This window comes from Dermochelys coriacea, chromosome 27 (assembly GCF_009764565.3).
Source record: "Dermochelys coriacea isolate rDerCor1 chromosome 27, rDerCor1.pri.v4, whole genome shotgun sequence".
NCBI classification, from domain to species: Eukaryota; Metazoa; Chordata; order Testudines; family Dermochelyidae; genus Dermochelys; species Dermochelys coriacea.
This window is the reverse complement of record NC_050094.1, coordinates 9,069,564-9,094,128: the sequence shown is the minus strand read 5'-3', so window position 1 is coordinate 9,094,128 and position 24,565 is coordinate 9,069,564. Positions and strand designations below refer to the sequence as shown.

The window sequence follows — 24,565 nt, the reverse complement described above, 5'->3', positions numbered from 1 at the left end:
CGGGGAGGCCCGGGGCGGGGCAGGGAGGGAGCAGGGGGAAGCCCCGGGGCGAGCTCTGAGCAGGAGGTTGCACCGCGGAGCCTGGATGTAGCCGCGGGGGGGTCTGCGCCGAGAGGTCCCTGCAGCCCGGGCCGGGGCAGGAGAGGGGCGAAGCGCGGCGGAAGCAGCGGGGCTCTGCCCGGCCCCAGCCATGGCTCGCCGGAGCAGTCGCCGCCGCCGCCCGGCCGGTTGCTAGCCCCGTGCCGGTCGGGTTGCGAGCCCGGGCCTGGGCTCCGCGATGACTATGAGCTCCCTGGCCGAGAGCCTGCTGGGGCCCGACCCCTCCAAATCCGCTTTCCTGGAGTTCGGGCACAGCCACCCGCCCTCGCCCCAGCCGCCGCCCTCCCCCAGCCTGGCCCACGGCCACTACCCCCTCCACGGCTTGCACGAGGGGGGCCCCTTTGCACCCTACGGACGGCCCGTGCCTTACCCGTACCCCGGCTCGGCTGGCGGCACCCACCACCCGCACCATCTCCACGGCAGCCCGTACCTGTCCTACCAGCAGCCGGCCAGCGCCCTGGGGCACCGGGGCAGACTAGAGGAGACAGGTAAGGGGGTGTGCGACTGTGCCTGTATGCTGGGCACACTCTATTCCAGCCCAGTCCCTCGGGGCGGGGGTCCTGCTAGCCTCCAGCGCCGGGCCACTCGTGTAGCCCCCTCTGGGTGCCCCCTAGCCCCTTGCGAGTGCCCTTCCGCTGCCCACCCCCAGGCCCGGGCCCCGGTTCTCTCTGGCTCCGTCTATAATCCAGTCCTTTGCAGGAAGATTTCTTTCCCCCGCTGCTACAGACAGAAAGTATCTGGCAGTTCCTCCGACCCAAGCATCAGACCGAGAGGCGAATCTCTGCTCAGAGTTTGGAGTTGAAAGTAGCCTTCTCCTGGCGCAGGAGACTTCTGACCCCCCCCCTCCCCCCCTTGGCTTGTAGCAGAGCACCTAGCTTAGCCCTCTCTTTAACTAGGGCTTTACTCCAGACCTGCTACAGCTTCCTTTTGAGAGTTTTTTAAAGCTCCCCCGCCTTTTAAGGGAACAAAATAATAATTTTGACAAAACCGAGATGCTACCTCTCCCCCCCCCCCCGCAACAAACAAACAAAAGAATTACAAGCTCAATGGAAATCCTTTAATAGGGAACTGTCTTATTTTGTCTCCTCATTTATGAAAAACATTGATTTCCTTTTAACTTGGTACGCTCGCAATGCAAACACGAATTTTTAAGATAACTGTATTTTTCCCACTTAAAAATGTCTCTCTGCAGCAAAGCAACTACCAGTTGGATTGCAGGGGCCTTGCCATCTCTCCTGAGAGTCTGGGTTGACGAGCGTTGTGGGTTTTGTTTTTTTTTTTTTTTTGTTTACTTTGGGACATTTTCTTTTAAAAAAAAAAAAATACGCACTGGCTAAAATATCCGAAACCCTCTCTTCGCTGTTAGATTGGAAACATATGCCCCTTTACCAGAAAACATCTCCTATTTGTTTCTGCATTTTATTCTAGATCTGCCATGGAAGCGATTTTCTGAAAAATAATATTCCTCCCTTTTAGCAAGGAAGAAAAGCCGTTTTCCTATGCTCCAGCGGTAAAATTCTGGCCCCATGGAAGTAATAGCTCATCTTAAGTGATCACTCTCCTTACAGCGTGTATGGTAACACCCATTGGTTCATGTTCTCTGTGTATATAAATCTCCCCACTGTATTTTCCCCTGAATGCATCCGATGAAGTGAGCTGTAGCTCACGAAAGCTTATGCTCAAATAAATTTGTTAGTCTCTAAGGTGCCACAAGTCCTCCTTTTTCTTATTGAGTTTAATGGGGCCGGGATTTCCCTCCAGAACTTTGCACACACCCGGAATAACCTGTCAGTTACCCTGGTGTATCTGTCAGATTTATCTGCAATGCCCCAGAATTGGAGGGTAAGAAGAAGAATGCAATTGTTTATATTGTAACAATTGGACTGCATGGCACCTTGTTAATATCTTTCATCGCCTGGCTGCAGAGGCGAGGCCTGCATCAGCCATAAAATAAATTTAGCAATGTTTAATTTTAATACAACAAGGGCTGGATGGTTGGGAAAGGCATGCACAACCAATCATTTCCATTTCGTGTATTTATATTATTTAATTCCAATAGCCTTTAATTGGCACCTGTCAAGGTTCCAGGGGCGATACAAACCGGGTTCATGGCAGATCAACAGCATTAGGAAACTTGCCATAAAGAATCCACTTAAACAGTCCATTGTTCTTTGGTCACATCGCTTTCTAAAACGAATATGTTTACACCGCCCGTTTGGAGCTATTTCGTGCGGGCAGCGAAATTCTTGGAACGCTTAGGGAAGTCGTTTAAAAAACGAATTATATATTTAATACGTGAGGGTAAATGCCAAAATATTTAATCACGGGGCATAGGCTAGAAGCAAAGGACTTTATAGAGATGCCACAGGCAGCGAAGAGCTGGCAATGGTATAGTCCTAATGTAGAAAAGAAAAGTCCTACTTTTAAAAAATAAAACAAAAGATTTTGGAGTGACTATCGGAACGGATTCTTTCGTAACGGAAACAATGCGGACAGTTGCCTTAGCGATTTTTCCTAGGCTTTTAAGAGCCTCTGTAACAAAAAGTTAGTCATTAAAGTGATCCGTGCACCAGGGGGAAAAACCACAAGAGCCGCCAGGAAGAACCTTCTCAAATGAAAGTGCGTTTCTGTAAACCTGTGCAAGGCCCCGTCCTGCCCCTGCGTTCATCCAGGTTCAACTGCAAAATGTTCCTTCGCAGCAGGATACGGTCCTAAGTGTCTGCAGATCGTAGAGACAGAGGAGGCCAAATTCTACTCCCCCTTTCCTGGAGTGACTCCGGATTTACACCGATTTCACTGAGAGCAGAATTTGGGCCGTCGTGTAATAGATTAACACATTCTGAATTGCGCCTGTCGCTGTTAGTGACTACGACTAACAGAACAGCAGAGAATCTCCCTGCGGCACAGAAACCCTTCCTGAGGGTTTTAATTATTAATTGGGTTAATTATTAATTAGTAGTAGTTTCCGGAGGTGGGTTAAAATTCAAGCTCTCTTCTCCTGAAGCGTTCAAATTTAGAACTAAAGTGACTCTCTCTGACCCTTTCTACTTTCTTCGAAAGCTCCCAGGAACAAATGAAGGACTGAGGGCGGTGGACAGCGAAAGCAAATTTAGATGAATCAGTTGCCCATACATTTCGGGGAGCCGGAGAGACGCTGACTTTGAATCGCAAAAACTTTTCCCGGCCGCTTTGGAACTGTGGCAGGGGGTTGGTGGCTTGTGTGCCGCTGGCTAATGAGATATGTCATTATTTATTTCAGTATTCCCTCTGCAAAGAGAACCCCCCTTTGCCAGTGTTATACTAAGTCTCAGGGGGTAGCCGTGTTTGTCTGTAGCCACAAAAACAAGGAGGAGTCTGGTGGCACCTTTAAAGGCTAACCGATTTATTTGGGCATAAACTTCGGTGGGTAAAAAACCCCACTTCTTCGGATGCATGCTATTTCTGATTGCACCTAACAAGGGAAATCCCAGGCTCCAGGCTATTCAAATTCTGCCTCTATTTGGACTCAAATTTCCTCCGCAGTTTCCATTTGAGTTCCTTTTAAATGTTCTGCTCGCTTCTCAGAATACTAATTCGATACTCAGAACAAGTCACGGGTCGTTAATATATTAGGAACGTGTGTGGATCTATACACCTGCCCAGTTAATTTATTGCCATCCAGATTTAAGGAGGAATTATGAAACTGACACTTATTAAAAAGTATTGAATCTATTTTCAAAGGTTAGGCTTCATCTCGTCGGGAAACAAGAATCTTTAATTTTACATTCAGATCCATTGGTCCATAGAGAGTCAGACCACAAATCGATTGGCTAAACATTTTCTGATCTTAAATTATTCTAGTGCAAATCCTGATTCACTCCATTGCCGCCTGGGTGAATCCACCTGAATTACTCTGGGTTTAGATCAATGTCATTTAGACCAGAATCTGGCCCTTTCACAATAGCACGAGTTTCAAGCTTTTGATTTCTACCCTGCAAGCGAGTTCTTCACTGAAAGAAAGAAAGAAAGAAAGAAAGAAAGAAGTAAACGAAATGTCCATGCAACTCATTGGCAAATCGGCTTTAAAATGAATTCGACAGGACGCTAACAAAACAACCGGAGAAAGGGAAAATGGGCTAACAGGTATTGTGCAATGGGCTAACAGGAATTTGCTAATTAGCGCTGAGATTTTATATATGAGATTTTACTGCACGTTCTTTTGTTTTGAAATTAAGTGATTCCTTGAGGGTTTTTTTTTAATTATACTTTACTCTTCTGTTGACTCAGTGAGCCCTCACGCTTTCCATTTGCACGTACAGATCTCATAACGATCTCGTCGATTGAAAAAGAAAATTGCTATCAAAATTAATTACGGTGTGGAGCAGCGTTTCGAAGCTGCCTGGAGAATGAGAAGTGAATAAGTAGCTCATTATTTTATAACAAATTTATACCCTACTTTGATGTTACCCACATAAATTTAACAGAGCACAGTGCCCTGCCCTGAATTCTTTCTATTCAAACTTCCCAGTGGCTTGAATTTTGCGTGTATAAAGACCGCCTCTACAGTTTGCAAGTTATATAATCGAACATAAACTAATCTAAGTTATATAATCTAACAATGCAGCGCAGTTAAAAGACCGAAGTGACGTTGGCAAGGGTGGCTGTAGAACTTGATTATAAAGGATAAACGGCCCGGCCTGAGAGATGAAGCCGAATTAACAAAAGGGAGCAACAAATACATAGACCGAGATCCATGGGGACCAGACCTGGGACGGATCTTTAGCTGATGTGAATTGTCAGACCTCGTTAGGGAGTTATTACAATGCAGGGTAGCTGAGTTAATAAAGTTAAGCAGGGGCTTAAATCTTTGCAGGAGCCGGGGCTTCACTTTCGAAGAGTGCATCCGATGAAGTGAGCTGTAGCTCAGGAAAGCTTATGCTCTAATAAATTTGTTAGTCTCTAAGGTGCCACAAGTCCTCCTTTTCTTTTTGCGAACACCGGAAAGAAACCCCAGACGAAGCGCGATATGGATTTGGGATATTCTCCGCCACCTGCTCAAGGGGGAATGGGCGGGGGGGGGGGGCGGCAGACACCTGAAAATGAAAAGCACAGAGTGGCCTATGCAGAACGGATACATGCTACACTAGTAGACTTCATAATCCGCAAACTCGGATAGGGAGACGCCTCTACTTTGTGCAGAACTAATAAATGTCTCCTCCTCATTACTGCTAATTAAGGGAATGTCACGTGGCGGAGGGTCTGCTCCGTTGCAGGGAAAAAAAGGTTTCTGAATAGGATAGATAGCTAACAAGTGGCTTAGATTTACCCTAGAATACTTGATATAATATGCCACATATTTAAAGGATCTATTTTATAGTTGTTGGGTGTGTGTGTGTGGGGAAGGGGGGTTCTATCCGTTTTGTTGTTTTTTTCCCCCTGTTTCCCTGCCCTGGCCGATCGATTTGGATTTTTAAATACAAACGTTGGGAGAATTTAAGCGGTATTTTACACACACACCCCCGCGCCCCCCAAGACCAGCCTTTGACTGAAGGATGGGGGCAGCCTGCGGACGGGCTGTACCACGCCCCAGCCAGCCCACCACCTTCTCCGGGGGAAGGGTCGGCTGTAAGACCATTCAAGAGAAATACTTGTGCCTGATGCAATAAAGCTGACATCTCGATGCGCTCCCAGGCTTAAACTTCCAGGAGCTGTACATCGATAAAGACCAACAAGAAGACACACCGCTTCCTTTGCTCCCCGTAGGCCCGATTCAGCTGTCAATCCGGAATAAGGGGCGATTCTGAGCGCTGTAACGGATTTGGCCTTGTTCTCTGATGGATGATAAATAGACCACGGGGCTCCGAGGGCTTTCCCCGAGCCAGATCATGCTGTCAATTACACCCCTCCAACTGCAGAGTTGATGCAAATTTTTGCCCCCCCCCCCCCGTCCCAGGGCTAGGAAAACACACACACAAAGAGACGAAACCTCTTTTCATTGTTTTAAGGTCATTTTTCAGCGTTTATAAGGGTGATTAGGGGACCCGATCCTGGGCCAAGAGCGTCTTTTGGCGTCAACGAAGTGTGTGGGAACCAACCGCAGGCATTTAAACAGCGTCCCACGCCATATGGGGGTGGCTCAGCCCCGGGATGCTTCCCTCCCTTTGTTCTTCCCTGTGGATTCGGGGTGGGGGGGGAGGTGTTGGATCTCCGGGATCCCCTTATCACCCCTTTCTGGCCTCTCTGCGCCAGGCTCCCCTCCCCCCATTCCGGAGGCTGCCCGTCGCTCTCGCTTTATCGAGGCTTTTCATCCACCCGTGATTTATTTTTTTGATTTTTTAATTTTTTTTTTCAGAGCACGAGAAAACCACCGTGATCGAGAACGGCGAGATCCGCATCAACGGCAAAGGGAAGAAAATCCGCAAGCCCCGCACCATCTACTCCAGCCTGCAGCTCCAGGCTCTCAACCAGCGCTTCCAGCAGACCCAGTATCTGGCCCTCCCTGAAAGAGCGGAACTGGCGGCGCAGCTGGGACTGACCCAGACGCAGGTACCGGCCGGGGAGAGCCAGAGGGAATGGGCTGAGATCCAATGCAACCCCCACTGAGCCCTTGGCAACAGCTGGACTTTAGCCACGGGGCCAGATTCTGCTCTACACTGGAGCGAATCCGGATTGACTCTGAATTTGCAGGGGTGTGACTGGAAGCAGGGTCTGGTCCTGTCTCTCTAACATACAACAAAATAGTAGGCAGAGTTGCATTTGGTTTCATTAAGTCACATCTTGCTCTCAGTTACAGCCATGAAAGTTCAGAGCTAATCCGGATTTAACCCTGTGTAGAGCAGAATCTGGCTCCATCTCTCCAGTGTATAAGAAATAACAATACATGCAGTTCCTTCCGTTTGCTTTCATTGGGCCACCTCCAGCCTCTGTTCCATCCCTGTACATCAACAGTTAATTCGGATTCATACTTGTTTCGACCAGAATCCGGCCCTGCCTCACCCATCTCCACATCTTTGTAAATAGATCATTCCAGTATACACAGCTCTACCTGCTTTAGCTGGACCAAATTCTGCTCAGGAGTAAATCTGTATTGTAGGGGTGTAACTGAGAGCAGGATTTGGCTCGAGGAAAGCCCTAGGAGCCCTGTGATTCAGAGAACATGGCCAAATCTGTTGCACCGGTCAGAATGGCCCCTTATTCCGGATTGACAACTGGGTACAGCAGAATCGAGCCTAAGGGAAGCAAAGGAAGAGGTGTGTCTTCTTGTTGGTCTTTACTGTTTTACAGCTACTGAAAGGAGGAAGAAAAGTTTAAACCTGACCCATGAAAACTGACCCAGTTCTTGGGGAGAACTGATATTTTTCTGTAGGAATTATCTGGGCTCGGGCCCCGGGGCACATTGACAACCTATATCCAGGAGGGCAGGGGGCGAAGTAGTGATCCGCTTTCCACTTCGGATCACCGGCTGGACGGAGCTCAGTTCTGTCCCGTTCTCCCTCTGGCTTCCCTGGGGTAACTCTGGGCTGGATTTGGTTCTGCACCGTCTCTCTCTCTCTCTGTGTGTGTGTGTGTGTGTGTGTGTGTGTGATGATTTGTCCTTAATTCCGGCGCCTTCGGCTCGGCCCCCTTCTGCCGCATGTGGTTCCCATTCGCCCTCTTTCTCTGTCTTCAAAGCCCTGTGGAATTGCTCCCGAGCTGAGAGGCATTTCCTTTAATTGTTCTGTTATTTCTCAGCGAGGGTGGGGATGTTTGTCTATTTGAGGTTGACAAACTCTTCTGCAGGGTGGGCGGGGGGGGATACTGCCTGCCAGGGAGAAACAGCCCCCCTTTGAGCGGCTGCTCAGCTCTGTCCCCAAGGAAACCCGGAGCTCGGCTGGTTTCGTTTCAATTTCATTTACGTGCAGAAGAAACAAATCAGACAACCGTGAAGCGTCGCTCGGGAAGCCCAGGGGTCCCCGGCACACGTAAACAAAAACAAAGACCAGAAACTAGCCCCAACAATGAGATTGGACCGAATGCTGGCTCTCAGCGGTGTGAAGTCGGACTCGCTCCTTTGCAGCGGAGTGACTCCGGAGTTGCAGGGATGGAATTTGAGAGCAAAATCTTGGCCGCCTGGTTTAAAAATAGTGTAGAGGAAACCCCGGAATAAAATTAGCAAGCAGGGGCTTGGGGGGGGGGCCAATTAGCTGATTGGATAAACCCTGTCCCCCTCTTGGGGCCCGATCCTCAGCTGGGCCATGGCTCCGCACAGCTGGATGGGAACGTGGGGGCAGGAGCAAAGGGAGGCGGGTGAACGGCTTTGAAGAGAGAGATGCAGACAGGCAGGCGCGAGGGATCAGTCCACAGCCACGGGCAACGAGATTTAATAATCATCATCGTCATAAAAAAGCAAAGGAGACAAGTGAGGGCCTGCAAAGCAGCGCCCTGTCAAAAGAGCCAGTCAGCTGCGCGCTGCGCCGCGTTACGAAATGGGGCTTTCCCCCCCCAGAACTGCAGCGCGGTTTCCCCCCCTCCTTTAAGCTCCCTCTCGCCTCTGCTATCCACCCCGGTGTCTGCCCTAGGCGCAGTCCTCTCACAGTCAAAGCAGAAGCGCCCCCCCCCCACCCCACAGAGGGGATCCTGTCGTGTCCCCCCCCCGGGAGTTTTGCCATTGTCTTCAGCGGCGCCCGGATATTTTAAGGCACTTCCCCAAGCATCGCCCCGGACCCAGACTCTGGCTCCAGGAGCGGAACTGCCCGAGGCGCTGCGCAGAGACGCCGCCTACGATTCCCCCCTCGCGTAGTCACCTGTGCCTGAGGATGGGCCCGATCCGGCTCCTATTTCACTCCGAAGCCAGCACGCCCCCCTCCCCACCCGCCGTGGGCTTCCTTGCCAGCTGGAGCAGAGCCAGGGTGCGTTAGTTTCCCCCAAGTCGGGCGGGCCTTCGGGCTGGCGGACCGCCCCGGGGGCACCCCGAGGGAGGCCGGTGGGGAGCCGGGGTAGTCAGCACCGATCCACGGAGAAAGGACCCGAGCTCGGGAAGCCCCAGCCGCGGCAGGCTCCACGCCCAGCTGCTGCTTTGTACGCCAGAAAGCTCACAACCGGGGCGCTCCGTGGGGCCCCAGCCTTCCCCTTCGCAATTAGCCCCCCGCCCCGGGCACGGCAATCAGGTCATACAACCCTCCCCCCAGTCACTTCTCTCTAGCTCCTGGGAAGCTGCGCTTTAAAATAAACCATCCAGCCCCCTGGCGAACGCCGGCCCCCTCCGCTTGGAAGCGGAAATCGATTAAAAATCTTCCCTCTTCAGACCAGAGTTCCCGGCCCCCCACGGCACTGGCCCCCCACGGGGCCCAGCTGACGATCGGGCTTGGGACTTTGGGGCCCGGGCGCGTTCCACGTGGACACAACGGCGGGGCGTTGGCGAGAGGTGGAAGGGGCTTGGGGGGGAAAGGGGGGGTCAGACAGCACAGTGCATTCAGCGGCAGGCCTGCAAGCGGAGGCAGGTTGAGAAACGGGCTGCAGGCGAATCTCCCCACCCGCCGCTCGGCCCCCCAGCTCGGGCGACCCAGGGCTTTGGGGCTTGTTTGTAAGACCAGACCGGGAAAGAGCGGAGCTGGGGTGGGGCGGGGGATTTATTTTGCCTTGCAATGTATGTATATTCTCTCTCCTATTTGGGGGGTGGGGAGTGACAAGCCGGAGAGATATTGGCAGGGAATCCACACACACTCCAGATCCCCCCCCCCCCCATTCTAGCTGCTAATTGAGTATATAGCACCCCTCCCCCACACTACCCTACACTGCCCCCCCCCACGAACTCCTCTGTAGTTCGCAAAAAGAAAAGGAGGATTTGTGGCATCTTAGAGACTAACAAATTTATTTGAGCATAAGCTTTCCTGAGCTACAGCTCACTTCATCGGATGCATCTTTGTAGTTCGGTGATTCTTTCCTCTCCTTGTCCTAGGTCAAGATCTGGTTTCAGAACAAACGCTCCAAGTACAAGAAGATCATGAAGCAGGGCTCCAGCGTTCAGGAAGGGGAGCACCTCCACAATTCTGCATCCTTGTCCCCCTGCTCACCCAACATACCCCCTTTCTGGGACGTTTCCATGGCTGGCAAAGGAGCCCCGATCCCTCCTAGCAGCTACATCAACAGCTTTGGACCTTGGTATCAGCCACACCAGCAAGACGCCATGCCAAGACCACATATGATGTGACACCGGGCTCTGCCTTCATCCCTCCTCCCCACCCACCCCCAGAAAAAGAAACACAAGCCCTCAGCTCTTTGAGGAATTTATGAAACCATCAAGTCTCCGGGAGTTCCGCCGGCTACATGGGAAAATTCTCCAGGCCTTCTCCTGAGAACATGGAACCTCTGTGAGGAGTTGATGCTGACATTTGCATAGAGCAAAGGAAATGATGTTATCCCTGCCAGGAATAAAGAAAACCTACAAAGAAATTGTTCAGGAGTCTGGGGACATGTTCAGAGACTGGCTTTTTTTCTCCCCTGCTCCTCAGAAATGTAAAGAGGGAGGAGATGATCCTCAATGGGCGTTAACTGGTGGCAAGTCAATGGAACTAGGGCAATTTACATCATCTGACAATCTATTCCCCCCCCCCCAATCCCTCCCTCTCTTGGATAAAGACTTTATCGACTATCCAATATTACCCTCCTCCCTTTTTGTGCTGTAGGTAACCCATTCTATACACATCGACAGATTTCTACTTGGAAAAATATATATATGTGTATATAAATCTCTCTATAAACTCTTCCATACTGCAAAGCAAATGCTCACTCCACATTTGAGTGTCCTGCTGTTAATATTTTTAAAGTTCTTTAATATCAGGATTGTGTTTACAGACAGTGACTCAGAAGAGTTTGAGGAATGTAATTTCCCTCCAGGCCTTTTATAAAGCATCCCCCCCACCCCCAAAGGGAGAGAGAAAACTTGTTCGCGTTCAGTTTTAGCCACCAAACAGTGAGGATTTCTTTCTGGAAGAATTTGTGATTCGATTTAACACACATTCTCCACATTCATTCAATCTCTAATCCCCTCCTGTACCCGCCCACTTGAAGCCATGGTTTCTCCCCTCCTGGTTGGCAAAGATTTATTTATAAATAACATTTTGTTATGATGTTGTTTCTCTTTATAAATAGGATGTAAAGCTGTATAGTAAATGTCTTTCCTCCGATCGTTTTTTGTCCCCCCCCTCCCAAAACACATTTTATAATACCAATTTCTAATGCAATTTTTCAACTCTGGTCTAAGGAGGGGAAATAGGTTTTCCTCTGGTCACTACAGGAAAACGTCGAGTAGAAATGTTTTCTTTAACAAGAATTGTTTCCATGTTTTCCCAGTAAAAAGAATCTAGTGGGTTTAAATAATACTTGCTTGGATTTTAGTTCTGATTGCTTGGAACAAGGGCCTGCAGCCTGAGGACGTTTTCGCGGGCGCTTAACTTTACTACCGGTAGCAAAATGTAGGCAGGAAAGGACCGAGGTCTGCAAAGCAGATTTAGGAAGCACTGAGACCCATGCTGAACAAGCTCGGGGGGGCCGCAGAATTCGCGTTTTATGTCCCTAGGGGCCCGATCTAAAGAGCCTGGGAAGCTTTTTGATGGACCTGGGGCAGGGTTCGAATTTCCGATGCAAACAATGAAAGAAAAGTGCGTTTGCCTTTTATGCTATTAGAAAATTCCGGTTGGAGGATTATTACTGTTTTATTATTTAGCTCTCCAGCTGTACCGAGAAGTACAGGGCAAAGGGAAACCTTTATCCAAGGAGAAAAGGAGGACTTGTGGCACCTTAGAGACTAACACATTGATTTGAGCATAAGCTTTCCTGAGCTACAACTCATTTCCTCAGATGCAAGGGAAGCTTTCTCTTATGAAAGGAGTGACTCCCTCTACCAGGCAAACAGGCAACACAAATTCTAGGCCCTGATCTTGCTTCCAGGTTAGTTAATGGCCAAAAGTCCCTTTGGTTTCAAGGTTACAGGGCCCCAATCTTGCTTCCAGGTTAGTTAATGGCCAAAAGTCCCTTTGGTTTCAAGGTTACAGGAGGGGGGATTACTTTTTTAAAGTTAATCTCCTGTTAAGAAAAATGGATCCCTCCGTTCAAATATAATTGTTTAAAAAGCAACCCCCCCCATCATCTCTTGCTGGCTTTCCAATACCAATCAAATGTCTGGGTTGCCAACATAACAAAAGAGCCCTGCGTCTGGTGCAGTCAGGACCAGTCTTGCATCTGGGATGTGAAATGCTACCAGATCCTAAGTACTTTGCACTGCTGGGGATGAGGGGAGGGTGCTGGAGATTCGGGCTTCAGGGTCCAACATATATAAGGCCCCATTTTCAGAGAGGCTCGTAGCCCGCCGCTGGGCACCCGCAAAAATTAGCTCAATCGTAAGGCTGGTCCGGAGAAGGAAATATCTGACATTATTTCAGAGGAGAGGAAAATAATCATTACACTTATTAATAATACAAATAATACCTACCTCTAGCGGCTTTTAAGAACTTCAGGAGCCGGATCCCGCCGCATTATTAGGCGGGACCTGATTTTGCTCTGAGGTGTAAATCCGGAGTAACCCCCCTCCAGTGGCTCCGGATTGACCGCGGTGGCACTCGGAGCAGCTGCGGGCCCTGGGCGCCCTTTCAAGGCGCAGGATCGAACCTTCCGCTGGGGGGGGAGGTTGTCTCCGCTCCGAGGGTCCTGCTGTGGAAAGGGGAGTGGTGGCGGCTTAAGCTGTGGGTGCGACCCCGCATCCAGTTGGAGGGAATCTCCCAGTAGGATAAGTGGGGGGAGGGGCGCGATTTTGCCAGCTGTCCTTTAAGGGGGAGGCTGACCTAGGTCTCTGCTCCCTTCACCATTCAAGGGTCGGTGTAAACACCTCCAAATGATCGCTGGGGTGTAATTAGCGCCCATTAAATCTCGCCCAGGTCATTAGAAATCCCCCCCCCCCCGCTTTGTTATAGTCTCTGGGAATAAAAAGAACCTTTATCCACCCGGCTCGGTTTCGATTTCTCTTTCATTCCTCTTGGCCTCTGCAATTTCCGAGCGAGGCCACATTAACAAGGGCTCCAAGTATTTCTATGAAAGAAGGAGAATCTTTGACTCGGGCAGCTCAGACACACACAAAGACACTATCGATTTTATATGTCTCTTGAAGGCATTATCTGTACTAGATAGACGGATAGATGGGGTGTATGGAGATAGGTAGATGTAAAAGTACTGCCTTTACGACGCAGACCGATGCCAGGGGAAGGTGAGCTTTGGGTACCCCTCTTTTTAGCTTCACACGTTCATGCAACCCTTCCTTGTTTTAAAATAACCCAGACCACCGAAGTGGTGTCAGCACCGGCACTGCACAGCAGTGAGAGACAAGCCGATAAACAAAACCACAGGTTACAAATACAGATGTCTTTACCTGTGTGGCTGAGAACTTCTTAGGTAAAAGGAGAACCCGGTAAAAAGCCGGGGCCCCGATTCGCATTGGTTCTGCACCGTGCGGGGTCATGTATACAGTTTAAGGCCAGAGGAGATTGTTTAAACTGGCCTCCTGTCTATGTGCACCAGCTCAAAACGGATGTAAAATGCGACCCGTACCCATTCGGTAGCTTTTTAACCATGCTGCACAGATGTACATAAGTGCACAAGTTAATGACCCCTGTATAACCGTTCACTATTATGTATTATTATTTTCATCGCGACTACGAGCCCGGGTCGTGGACCAGGGCCCCGTGGTGCTCGGTGCTGTATCATCCAACAGAGATTTTCATTCCTCACAGCGTTAACAGATTGGTAAATTTCACATGGCTCGAGAATCACTTTCTGGTCAGTTTCACATTGTTGTTCCCAGGCTCAGCGTTGGGGATGCAGATAGAGGAGGTGCAAGCTGGTTTTAACACTGATGTCACTGACCTTTTTAATTGTATTGATTCTAAAGTTTGCAAAATGCCTGACCCTCCCCCCCAATACATTTTGAGGGCCAAGTCTACTTAGAAGAGTCCCTCTTAAACCAAAGGAAGGAATTTGATTGTCAGCTGAATTCTACCTTCTGTCAATGCCCGATAGTTTAGACAACTTTCATATCCGGATTGGTTCCAGGGGGGTTCGCGGAGACAGGCTATTGCTGCGGAACTGGGTGCTGTAATGTCTGTGGGGTTCCCGTACAGCGATGCTAGAGAGAACATATTTGAATGAATGCACTGAATGCATCCGATGCAGTGAGCTGTAGCTTAGGAAAGCTTATGCTCAAATCAATGTGTTTGTCTCTACGGTGCCACAAGTCCTCCTGTTCTTTTTGCGAATACAGTCTAACACGGCTACTACTCTGAAACCTGTCATATTTGAAAGGGAGTGTTGGCAAAAACAGGGGTGAGAGGAAAGAATCTGACAGCACTCCAAACCCGGGGGGCGGGATGAAACACTGTCCTGGTCAAAGCAGTCCTCCTCCCCAGGTACGACCCCAGTGACACTTATTTATTTGTTCGTGTGCTGGGAAAGCCGCGCACAGATCCTGGAAGCCTCCGGCGTCTGGTTTGTCCTAATATCTGACTGCAAATGATCAGGAAAAATAGAAGCGGGAATGCAGGAATTGGTGGGGGTGCTAAGCGGTTAAATCAAGGATTAGCTGTGCGGGGGGGAGGATTTCGTTGGTTCTTCCACCCCCGAAAAATAAACCCCAATAAGTTTCCTAAGCTGGCGCCCAGCACAGCCTCAGCTACCATGAAGACGCGTACAGGTGTAATAGCCGAAGCTGGCTTCCTCGGTTCGGGTCCTGGCCCGCTTTGCAAAGCCAGTCCTGCACCCCTGGGAGAAAGCGTGCTGAGTGACAGGAGCAATGCTCTAATCCCCGCACCCTGTAGCGGCAGGGGGGAAATGTGGTCCAGTGTAGAGATATATTTTATTAACAGCCAAAGATGTAGCTAGATCACACCCCGCCTTGACAAGCCCACCTGCGTGGAGTTTCCAATTAGCAAGCCTCTTGTACTTACAGGAAATCCCCCTTTTCTCACATGCCAAAGCCTTTGCATGATAACATCATTTACTTCTTTAACCCCCCCTCTCCCCCCCGCAGGGGAAGATATAGCCGTGCACAGGAACAGATAAGATCTAGGCTCGGAATGTGTCTCCAGAGCGGAGATTCCTGGATATCAGTTCATTAAAAAACCCGAGCGGGATGGGCGGTGAACTAGCAAGTCGATTGCAACCTCTTGGTTCGGGCTGGTTTCTCTGGTTTGTCTCAGGTGGCTAAGTGGGTTTGTTAGCACAAGTCGATGGGGGTTTTTATGATTTGATTCGAGCGATCTTGCCCGCGTTGGCTTAACGGGAAAGCCGCCGGATTAGACATAGAGTTTGTTTAAAGCGGTGGCTACTGCGGCTGTAGAAACTTCGATCCTTGTCCCCCGGCCCCGGGGAAACCGGCTCCCGAAGCCACTTTCTCTCTTTCGCGTGAGGAGGAGCGAGGACGCGAAAACACGTTTGTTTTGTCGCACGTTGCTGGAGAAGCAGCAAAATCCGGGCACCACCTTCCTCCGGACCCAGAGGTCGGCGGCAAGGGGCTGGAAAGACCCCGCGGCGCAGTCGCGCCCGGGCGTAACTAAAGAGCCGCAAAGGGCCCAGCAACGCGAGCGCCCAGATTGTATTGCTGGTTTTGGTTTTTCTGGTTCAGGAGAACCGTGGGGAAGAAGGGGTCTAAAGCTCCCAACCTCCCCCACTCCCTTAACATCTGCACAAACAAACCCCGCTGTTGTTTTAAGACAGTCGCCTGTTCCTATGAAATGAAGGGGCAATTATAGTAATTTTGGACAGAGGCTGCTAAATTAAGGCTTTCCCCCCCCCCCTTCAATTGGGGTAATTGCGAGCAATTTGCAGCCGTTGAAAATGTCTCGGTTAATAAGCGAAGAGAAGGTAGGGGTGGGGGTTAAAGAGGAGGGAGACGGAGACGGGGAGCATTCAATGGAGGGGCAGATGCTCCCCCTGGGAAATTTGAGCAGTAACTCGCCTGGCCGTTTCGGGAAATGACTCGCAGGTGCGGGATATTCAGACCGTGGGGGAAAGCCAACGGCGGGGCTCAGCGATGGTGGACATTAGGTGAGGGGGGGAAAACATCAAAATAGAAACCCCGGGGAGCTCTGCGCTGATCACAAGGCAGGGGAACAACAGCAGGTGAAGGGCAAAGTTTGGCAGATCCCCCCCCCCAGCTCTCCGGTCCGAGCGAGGCGCCCGAAGGGGGGGCAGGTGGTTTAAAGCGCTCAGCACCCGCTGGGATCGAATCCCAAGGCAGGGTGCGGAGGGTTTGAAATCCCGGCCCCTGTAAACAGAGGGAATCGGTTCTTTTTAAGCCGTGGTCGTTGAGAACGATTCAACTCTTAAATCGGTTCCCTTCTCCTCTGAACGGCAGCAGCTCAACCAATGGGAAGCGGTTTTTTGTTTTGCACTGAAAACGACGCTTTAAAATCCTGTTGGTTTTTGTCCAGGTTTTGCCGTGATGTCTTATTGCTTCCCAGCTCCTTCTTCTTAGGACCTGCTCCGCATTTAAAAAGGCAAATCGAGCTACGAGAAGGGGTGTCTCTCTAAACAGAAATTGCTTCAGAATCTTTCATTTTAAAAAATACACCCCCCCCCTCCGCGTCCCCCTTTAAAGTCAGTTGGAAAACCCCTGGGTTCTTGCGGAACAAAGAGGATACGGCGTAAAACAAAGACTTCTTGACGCGTCTGGCTTCAAATAGCAGATCGCTTTAGTTTGCCGTGTCGCGCGTTAAGGGACCCCTTTAAAATACTGGCCACCAAATACAAATTACGAGAGGGGCTTTTTGGGGCGCAAGGGGGATCGAACTCCCAGGGCAGAGCTAAAGCGGGTTCCTCCTGCCCCCCAAAGACCTCCTTGTCTGTGTTACGCACACTGCCTTAACCCCCCTTGCCTCAGACCCTGGAGTTCAAATCGGGTGAACTTAAAACCGGCTTTTCCTCTGAAGATGACTGGGGACTTTTTAAAATATTACAGCTGCTTGGCTGGGATCACCGGCCCCGAGACGGCAGCTTGCGTGTGTAAACGCGCATCGATCCCGTTCCAATCAGACACCACGGACCTCGCCTCCCCCTGGCCTGGGGCGATGCCCTGTGCCAGCGGGACCTTCCCCAGAGCTCGTCCTAACGGCGTGGGAAATCTCGCAGCGCTGTCAAGCGAGCAAAGTTTAACCCTAAAACTCCCGGCCCCCATGCAAAGCGTTTCCAGTTTGGCTCTCCATTTAGTGTGCGGGGGTGGGCGAAAAAATAATAAAACCTCCTTTTCTGGCAGTATCAAGCCCCGCTCGGGGCTAACAGCCCGAACCAGCTGGCAGAAGAGCCTGACATGGGTGTCTTCCCCCCCCCTTAAAGGAAGCAGCTCGCGTGTAAACATCCACTCTGACATCAAACGGGCCAAAGGTCCCCCTTTACCCTCCCCTAGGCTGGCCGACCAACTCCTGGCAGCTTGCAAGGGACGGTTTAAAACCCAACGCAGGACAAATAATCAGTTTTTAAAATGGCCCCTGAGGTATTGAGGTGCCTACCTGCCTTTGAACGAGGCGCCTCCAGACCTTTTGAGGATTAGTGTCTATTTTTAAAAAAAAAACAAAAAAACCCACACACGCCGGGGAAGGGGGCAAAACGAAACGCCTGGCTTTTTAAGAGTGTCTCCTGTCCGGAGATCGAAGGGTTAATAGGCCGGGGCGGCTAGGAAAGGGTTAAGGGAGAGGTTCTGTCTTCACTTACCTCCGGGGGGGGGGGCACCGGCTTGATCTGGCCTCTTGTTTAGGTAGGGCCGCAGAGAAACAGAAGCGCGATCTAAGCGCTGATCTCCCACGAGGCGGCCCCGGCTCCCAGCGGCTGCCCCGTTTACACGCGGGTTTCGGCCGGAGAACTAGCTGGTCTCGGTAAACGGCGCATAGCCGCGAAGCGCGGAGATGCTAATAATAATAACAATAGTAAAAGCTGCCCAATCTGGGCAGCCGACGTCCCCGTCTCCAAACAGCGTAATTACCCGGGTGCAGCCTGATGAGTGGGAAAGGCTGGCGGGGGGGAGGGGGGCTCTGTTGCCCGTGCCTCGAGACAGCGCTTGGTGGGGAGGGGGTATATTTTAAAATCGGGGATCAGTTCCAAGATGGGGTGTTTGTTCTAAGGAGACACCCCCCCATCTCCGAATACGAATCCCCCCCCCCCCAGATGTCTGAATCTCTCCTAAACAGGGGAGGCGGGGGTGGAAATCCGACCCAGAGGCAAGCGGTCCCTGCACCGGGTTTCCTGGCTATTGTTCGGGTATTAAGCGACATCTCAAGGGTCTGGGAAGGGGGGCAGCTGGGCAAAGCAGGGCGCGGGAGCTCCCTGGAAACGCCCCCCGCGTTAAGTTTCCTACCGTCTGCCAAGCTTTAGGCAGCTGCTGGAGTCTCCCCGGGCGACTGGGCGGAGTGAAGTTTAAAAACGTGTCAGTTCGCACGGGGCAGGTACAAAATTTGCCTCGTTTTCCTAGTCTGGACGGGGCCACAACACACATCCACCCACCCCGCCTCTCGTTAAAGGCGTGGCTCAGTCTTTGCGGGACTAGGGACTCCGGAGAACATCCGTTTGCATCTTTTGGACTCTTTCCCCAGCGGTTCCCCCTTATTTCTCCCTGGAAATGCCCAGCGGTTTGCTTTGATCTCTCAGGGACTGGCCCATAGAGCTGCTAAGAATAAAATAACATACAAAAGGGTAAAACAAAAATCTATTTAAAATCTGTATTTGTAATTGTCAGAGACTATTTCAAGGGGACCCGAGCTCACCAGTCTGCCCTTAAAACCAAGAGCCACCGGCTCTCGTTACAAACAGGAGCAGAGGGACCCTCCCCTCCCCCTTTGACTCCGCATGTTATTTGCTGGTTATTTTTCTGCTAGGTTTAAAGTGGGGAGGGAAAATTTCTCAGTTCATTAATTTGATCCTCCCTCTCCCCCACCCTTGCTTGCTGAAAATTAATTTTCTCCCTGCAAAAGGGGAGGGGGAATTGTTTACTGGGCCCCCATCCTGAGATTAATTGGCAGTAAATCCCCAGGGTTTCTCTTTAACATGGCAATTAAAAAGCCAACTTCAAGAACAAGCTCAGGGTTTTGCTGTGAGGAGGAAAGTGAACCCTACATTTTCCTTCCCTTGGATTCCCCCCCCCCAACCTTTCAAAGTACCCTGATCCCAGGACATGTTGATCTGTGTGTGTTTGATGTGCCCAGAAAACCAGTCTTCTTATGTTGCCTTCTACATCCAGAAATCCCTGCAATGGTCCCTGGCTGAAGCTCTTTGCCAGTCAGAGGCTACCCCGACATACAAGCAAAGAACAATTTGGGAGCCTGAAACAGGGATAACATTTATTTTTTCATGATCCCCAAAATTCTTTCACAGCCCCTTGTGCTCCTGTACATTTCCCATGGATGCCTCCCCAAGGCCTGGCCTTGACACAGATTTTGTACTGGGGTGTGAGGTTTTTAAAATGAAAATAGCTGTTCCCGTATAATACCTGTTGGGGATACACTTAACTCTGTATAAAGGTGCTTTAAGGCTTATTTACTTTTGAAAGGTTTCAGAGTAGCAGCCGTGTTAGGCTGATTTCGCAAAAAGAAAAGGAGTACTTGTGGCACCTTAGAGACTAACAAATTGATTTGTAGCTCATGAAAGCTTATGCTCAAATAAATTTGTTACTCTCTAAGGTGCCACAAGTACTCCTTTTCTTTTTGCTTTTGAAAGTTAATTTGGATTAAGGGAAGGTATGAATGTAAAGTGCAGAGCTATTTCTGAAAAACTCCATGTGTAGATCCTCTTATTCAGGAGGAAGAATACCTTGTTCCAGGTTGTATTAAGGCCTGGTTTACTGGCATTGCTATATCAACCAGGGGTGTGACAGTCAGAAGGCACCATTCTGATCATCTAGTCTGACCTCCTGCACAATGCAGGCCACAGAATCTCACCCACCCACACCTACTAAAAACCTCACCTATGTCTGAGCTATTGAAGTCCTCAAATCGTGGTTTAAAGACTTCAAGGAGCAGAGAAGCCTCCCTCAAGTCAACCATGCCCCATGCTACAGAGGAAGGCGAAAAATCTCCAGGGCCTCTCCAATCTGCCCTGGAGGAAAATTCCTTCCCGACCCCAAATATGGCGATCAGCTAAACCCTGAGCATATGGGCAAGATTCACCAGCCAGATACTACAGAAAATTCTTTCCTGGGTAACTCAGATCCCATCCATCTAATATCCCATCTCAGGGGATTTGGCCTATTTATCCTGAATATTTAAAGATCAATTACTTACCAAAATCCCATTATCCCATCATACCATCTCCTCCATAAACTTATCAAGTAGAATCTTAAAACCAGATAGATCTTTTGCCCCCACTGCTTCCCTTGGAAGGCTATTCCAAAACTTCACTCCTCTGATGGTTAAAAACCTTCGTCTGATTTCAAGTCTAAACTTCCTGGTGGCCAGTTTATACCCATTTGTTCTTGTGTCCACATTGGTGCTGAGCTGAAATAATTCCTCTCCCTCTCCTGTATTTATCCCTCTGATATATTTATAGAGAGCAATCATATCTCCCCTCAACCTTCTTTTAGTTAGGCTAAACAAGCCAAGCTCCTTAAGTCTCCTTTCATAAGACAAGTTTTCCATTCCTCGGATCATCCTAGTAGCCCTTCTCTGTACCTGCTCCAGTTTGAATTCATCCTTTTTAAACATGGGAGACCAGAACTGCACACAGTATTCTAGGTGAGGTCTCACCAGTGCCTTGTATAATGGTACTAAAACCTCCTTATCCCTACTGGAAATGCCTCTCCTGATTCATCCCAAAACCGCATTAGCTTTTTTCACAGCCATATCACATTGGCAGCTCATAGTCATTCTATGATCAACCAATACTCCAAGGTCCTTCTCTATGACCCACTTAGCCTTTGAGCACTGTTGAGACAACCAGTAAGCTGAGCCATTGGTTAGCTGCATTCATATGGGTAGATGCCAACTGACAATTTGTATTACGGTAGCATCCGAAGGCTGCAGTCAGGATTGGGGTCTCATTGTGTTAGGTGCTGTACAAAAGTACAGCCAGACACAGAAATATCATTCTCTTTCCCCCCGCTTCCCCGCCATGCCTGGACACATCCCATCACTGAGGTGCTTCAACGCTGGTGCCCATAGAGTGTTTTGCAAAAAGCAGTGTTGAGGTTTTGACCTTTGTTTTTGTTCCTTCTTGGAACAGAATCGCCTAGTGGTTAGGACACTTCTCCAGGCCGTGGAAGGCCTATGTTAAAGTCTCTGGTTTGCCTAATTTGGACTAGGGACTTCCAGCTCCCAGGTAAGCAGCCTAACCACCAAGTTATGGTGTGGGTGTCTCTTATATCCAGGGTGGGGGGCCCCAAGGGCACCACCATTCTAATAATCTGATGCTTTATCAAGAGACTCTACTTATCTATGCTCTGCAGAAAACAGGACGTCTTTTTCTAAAGGGGCTGTGGCATCTGTTCTAAAGGGTAATGGCTGAAGCTTCCCTCCAGAAGTCGTTTATTATGGGACAAAGTGCCGGAGAACATCGTGCGCAGGGAACAATCTGCACCGGGCAGAGGTGGTGGGAGAGGGGGAAGAGCCCAGGTTCTTTGGAACAAGGTGCTTTCCCCAGGCATTGAGTGACCACTCACTCAGCTTTTTTTTTGTAGTGTTGCTGTCGAATCCGCCCTCCTACTTGGGTTTTGAGTCCTTTCAAGAATGTACCCAGGAGCTTGGTCTCTCCTAGCTTCTAGCTCCCTCCAATGTCATTGTATCGTGCTTGTGAAATAGTTTGAGTTTAGGAAACCACTTACTGGTCTTTGACTTCTCGTGTACTGAGAGAGATTTTGATTTGCGCTCCCAGTGGAGGATTTTGGAGCTTAGGGTTTAAAAGTGGAAGCAGACGAAGGATGTCTTGATAGACTGTCCCCCCCACCCCCCGCCACACTCAAGAAGGAAAGGATCTATTGGAATCCCGGGAACAGGAAGGCACAGAGCCTGGTTAATTCCCTGGCACCATTCCTTTTTTCTGGGTCTCCTATTGCACTCACAGTGCTAGCATCTATCGCAGCCCATTTTTATTTGGAGCAAATGGGCCAAGAGATTTTACCTTGTCCCTGTCTGTGTAGTGTCTGGGGGGCCTTGCAAACATTATTGAGTTCATCTTCCACACCCCCGGAAGGTAAGAAAGTTGTCTCTCACGCGGGAAGGACACAGAGGGTGCACACACTGCACGCCCAGCTCCCCTGGGCATCAATAGCAGCGTAGATGGTGATGCACATCTTAGGTGGGTAAAATAGAATAGGGTGCCCTGAACCCCAAGTGTGTGGACCCCTACATGGGCTCTCAACAGGCCCAAGTGGTGCCCCCCACATCGACACAGTGTCTTGCCACCTCCCAGCTGCAGTGAAAGGCTCTGGCATGGGGGAAGGCAGTCGGGAAAGATTCCAGCAGCAGGGAAATTGAGCTGCCTGGGGGTTTCTCTGCAGCATGTAGCTGCATGTATTCTACGCACCGCCATGAGTGTAGGCTTAGAGAGACGAAGGCCTGGCTCCCCCAAGGGATTTAGGCACCTACATACATGTATCAAATCAAAATGATTCCAGTGGGAGTTAGGCACCTAAATCCCTTGGAGGATCTAGGCCTAAGTGATTCACCCAGGGCATCTGTGGCATTGCAGGGACTTGAAACTAGTTCTCCCAGTTTAGCACCAGAACCATTGCCCCAGCCGCCCTCCCCGTGGGAGTTGGGATTCCAAACGTCACTTGCTGCTCACCTAGGTTGAACTTTGCCACCCCACCGAGGGGAATTTAGACCCATCACTCCCACACACTTTAATGGGAACTGTCCGTCTCAATCCCCTCCACGGCTTTCAGAAAGTTCTGCCTTCAAGCCACAGCTTCGCTTTAACTTGCTAAACCAACGAATGTTCCCCCTAGCGACTTGCCTACACATTGTTCCCATTTGTATGAAATGCTGTGGTTTGAGGCCTGTAATATTGTCCCCGGCTCTGAACTCTGTAAGGCACTAAGTGCTGCTTGTACCCTCCAGACAAGGCTGGCTCTCCCCGCCGGCTGCGATGCTCCTCAGGTTCAGGGTCACTCCAGAGGGTTTGAGATGCTCCATTGCTTGTGTGGTTTGGTTGAATCCCGATGCTCCTCAGCCTGGAGCTACCTGGTGCTCGTTACGAGATCCCTTCCAGTGGCCAGGCTATGGGTGCCTTGCAGAATCTTCGGTCGATCAGATGAGTTTCCCCTGGAGGGGTGGGATCTTTCTTCAGGATTCTCCTTTATCTTCTGAAAACCTATCCATCTGTCCAGAGTATGTTCCAAGGGGTTCGGCCTGGGTGTTCCCCTCCGACTGGAAAAACCCAGGAAAGGGGGCAAAACGAGTTGGGGGGATGCTGAAGGGTGCCTTCTGGGGTTCTTGACTCATGTCTCCCCTCCCCTTCCCCACCCACGGCAGAAGGGTCTGTGGCCACAGTGAAGGGGGCACAGCCTAGAAAATCTACAGCGTTCAAGGAGTCACAGGTGTATTGGTTTGCAGCTTAGTGGATCAAAGGGGGCCCATCCATAATGCCCTTCCATCCAGCCCTAGCAGCATGCCTCCCTCCGGGACTGGGGTGTCTGTCTCTGTCTGACTCTCTCTTGATGGTGTGAGGAATGGCAACTGTGGGCAAGAAGTAGAGGAGAAACCTCGCCTTGACTCAGTGCCAGGGGAGCGCTGCAGTCCATGCAGAGCAGATAGGGTCTTGGGGGCGTTAGCTCATCTGCCAGAGATGCAGAAAACTGAATGGCCATGGCGTTCTGTTAGTTGCCTTGAGAAGATGCACCGGGGTGCTGACCCAAGCGGGGATCTGAATCTGGGGTGGGTGGGAGGCTGAGAGTTCTCAGTGCTCTGGGATGGTTTCAGACGCCTGTCCTCAGCCCATCTGACCTTGCTGGGAGTATGTCTTTGTGGACATTGGTTCCCCATTCATCCCATTACTCTTAGCTGTACCCACTCAGACCTGTGCAATTCCTTTCACGCTGCGAATCTCCCCTGGTTGGGGTGACTTCCATGCTATGAAGCTGTCCTTGGATTTCCCGCATGGGGACCAGAACTCCAAAAGCATTCTTGGCTTCTGTACGTCATCGCACAAACTCTAGGAGCTTTCTTTCCTGACAGACTGGACTCAGCGAGCAGCTGGGTCCCCGACAGCCGTAGTAAACAGCTTGTTAGGCTGATTGAGACATTGTAATTAACTAGAAAAACACAGGGGAAGGGCAGGGGATGGGTAGCCCACACACATTGCCTGTGGCAGCATGACACAAGCAGCTGGCTTTGGCGTGATGCAATGGTGCAGGAAATGCACGGTCTCCTAGCAAAGTCACTCCACAGAGGAATGTCATATGGTGTGACACACACAGGGCAAAAGCTTCACACATTCTCAGCTCCAAACAAATGGGAGCTTCCCCCATTCCATGGCTTTGGCCAGT

General features: G+C 50.3%; 1 protein-coding gene across 1 annotated transcript; it reads left to right on the top strand.

The window, feature by feature from the left end:
• The first annotated feature begins 59 nt into the window (after positions 1–59).
• Positions 60–11,410, top strand: DLX4 (distal-less homeobox 4). The gene is made up of 3 exons (XM_038385557.2): positions 60–587; positions 6,431–6,624; positions 10,016–11,410. Exons 1-3 carry the CDS (start codon positions 278–280, stop codon positions 10,265–10,267), a joined length of 756 nt encoding a protein of 251 aa, XP_038241485.1. The 5' UTR covers positions 60–277; the 3' UTR covers positions 10,268–11,410.
• Positions 11,411–24,565: the final 13,155 nt, after the last annotated feature.

What these genes read in the sequence shown, in the direction of transcription:
- DLX4 (XM_038385557.2), top strand. Translation starts at nt 278, where the DNA reads ATGACTATGAGCTCCCTGGCCGAGAGCCTGCTGGGGCCCGACCCCTCC. An exon ending in GGGCAGACTAGAGGAGACAG is followed by an intron (nt 588 to 6,430) that starts GTAAGGGGGTGT and finishes TTTTTTTTTCAG; the next exon opens with AGCACGAGAAAACCACCGTG. An exon ending in TGGGACTGACCCAGACGCAG is followed by an intron (nt 6,625 to 10,015) that starts GTACCGGCCGGG and finishes TCCTTGTCCTAG; the next exon opens with GTCAAGATCTGGTTTCAGAA.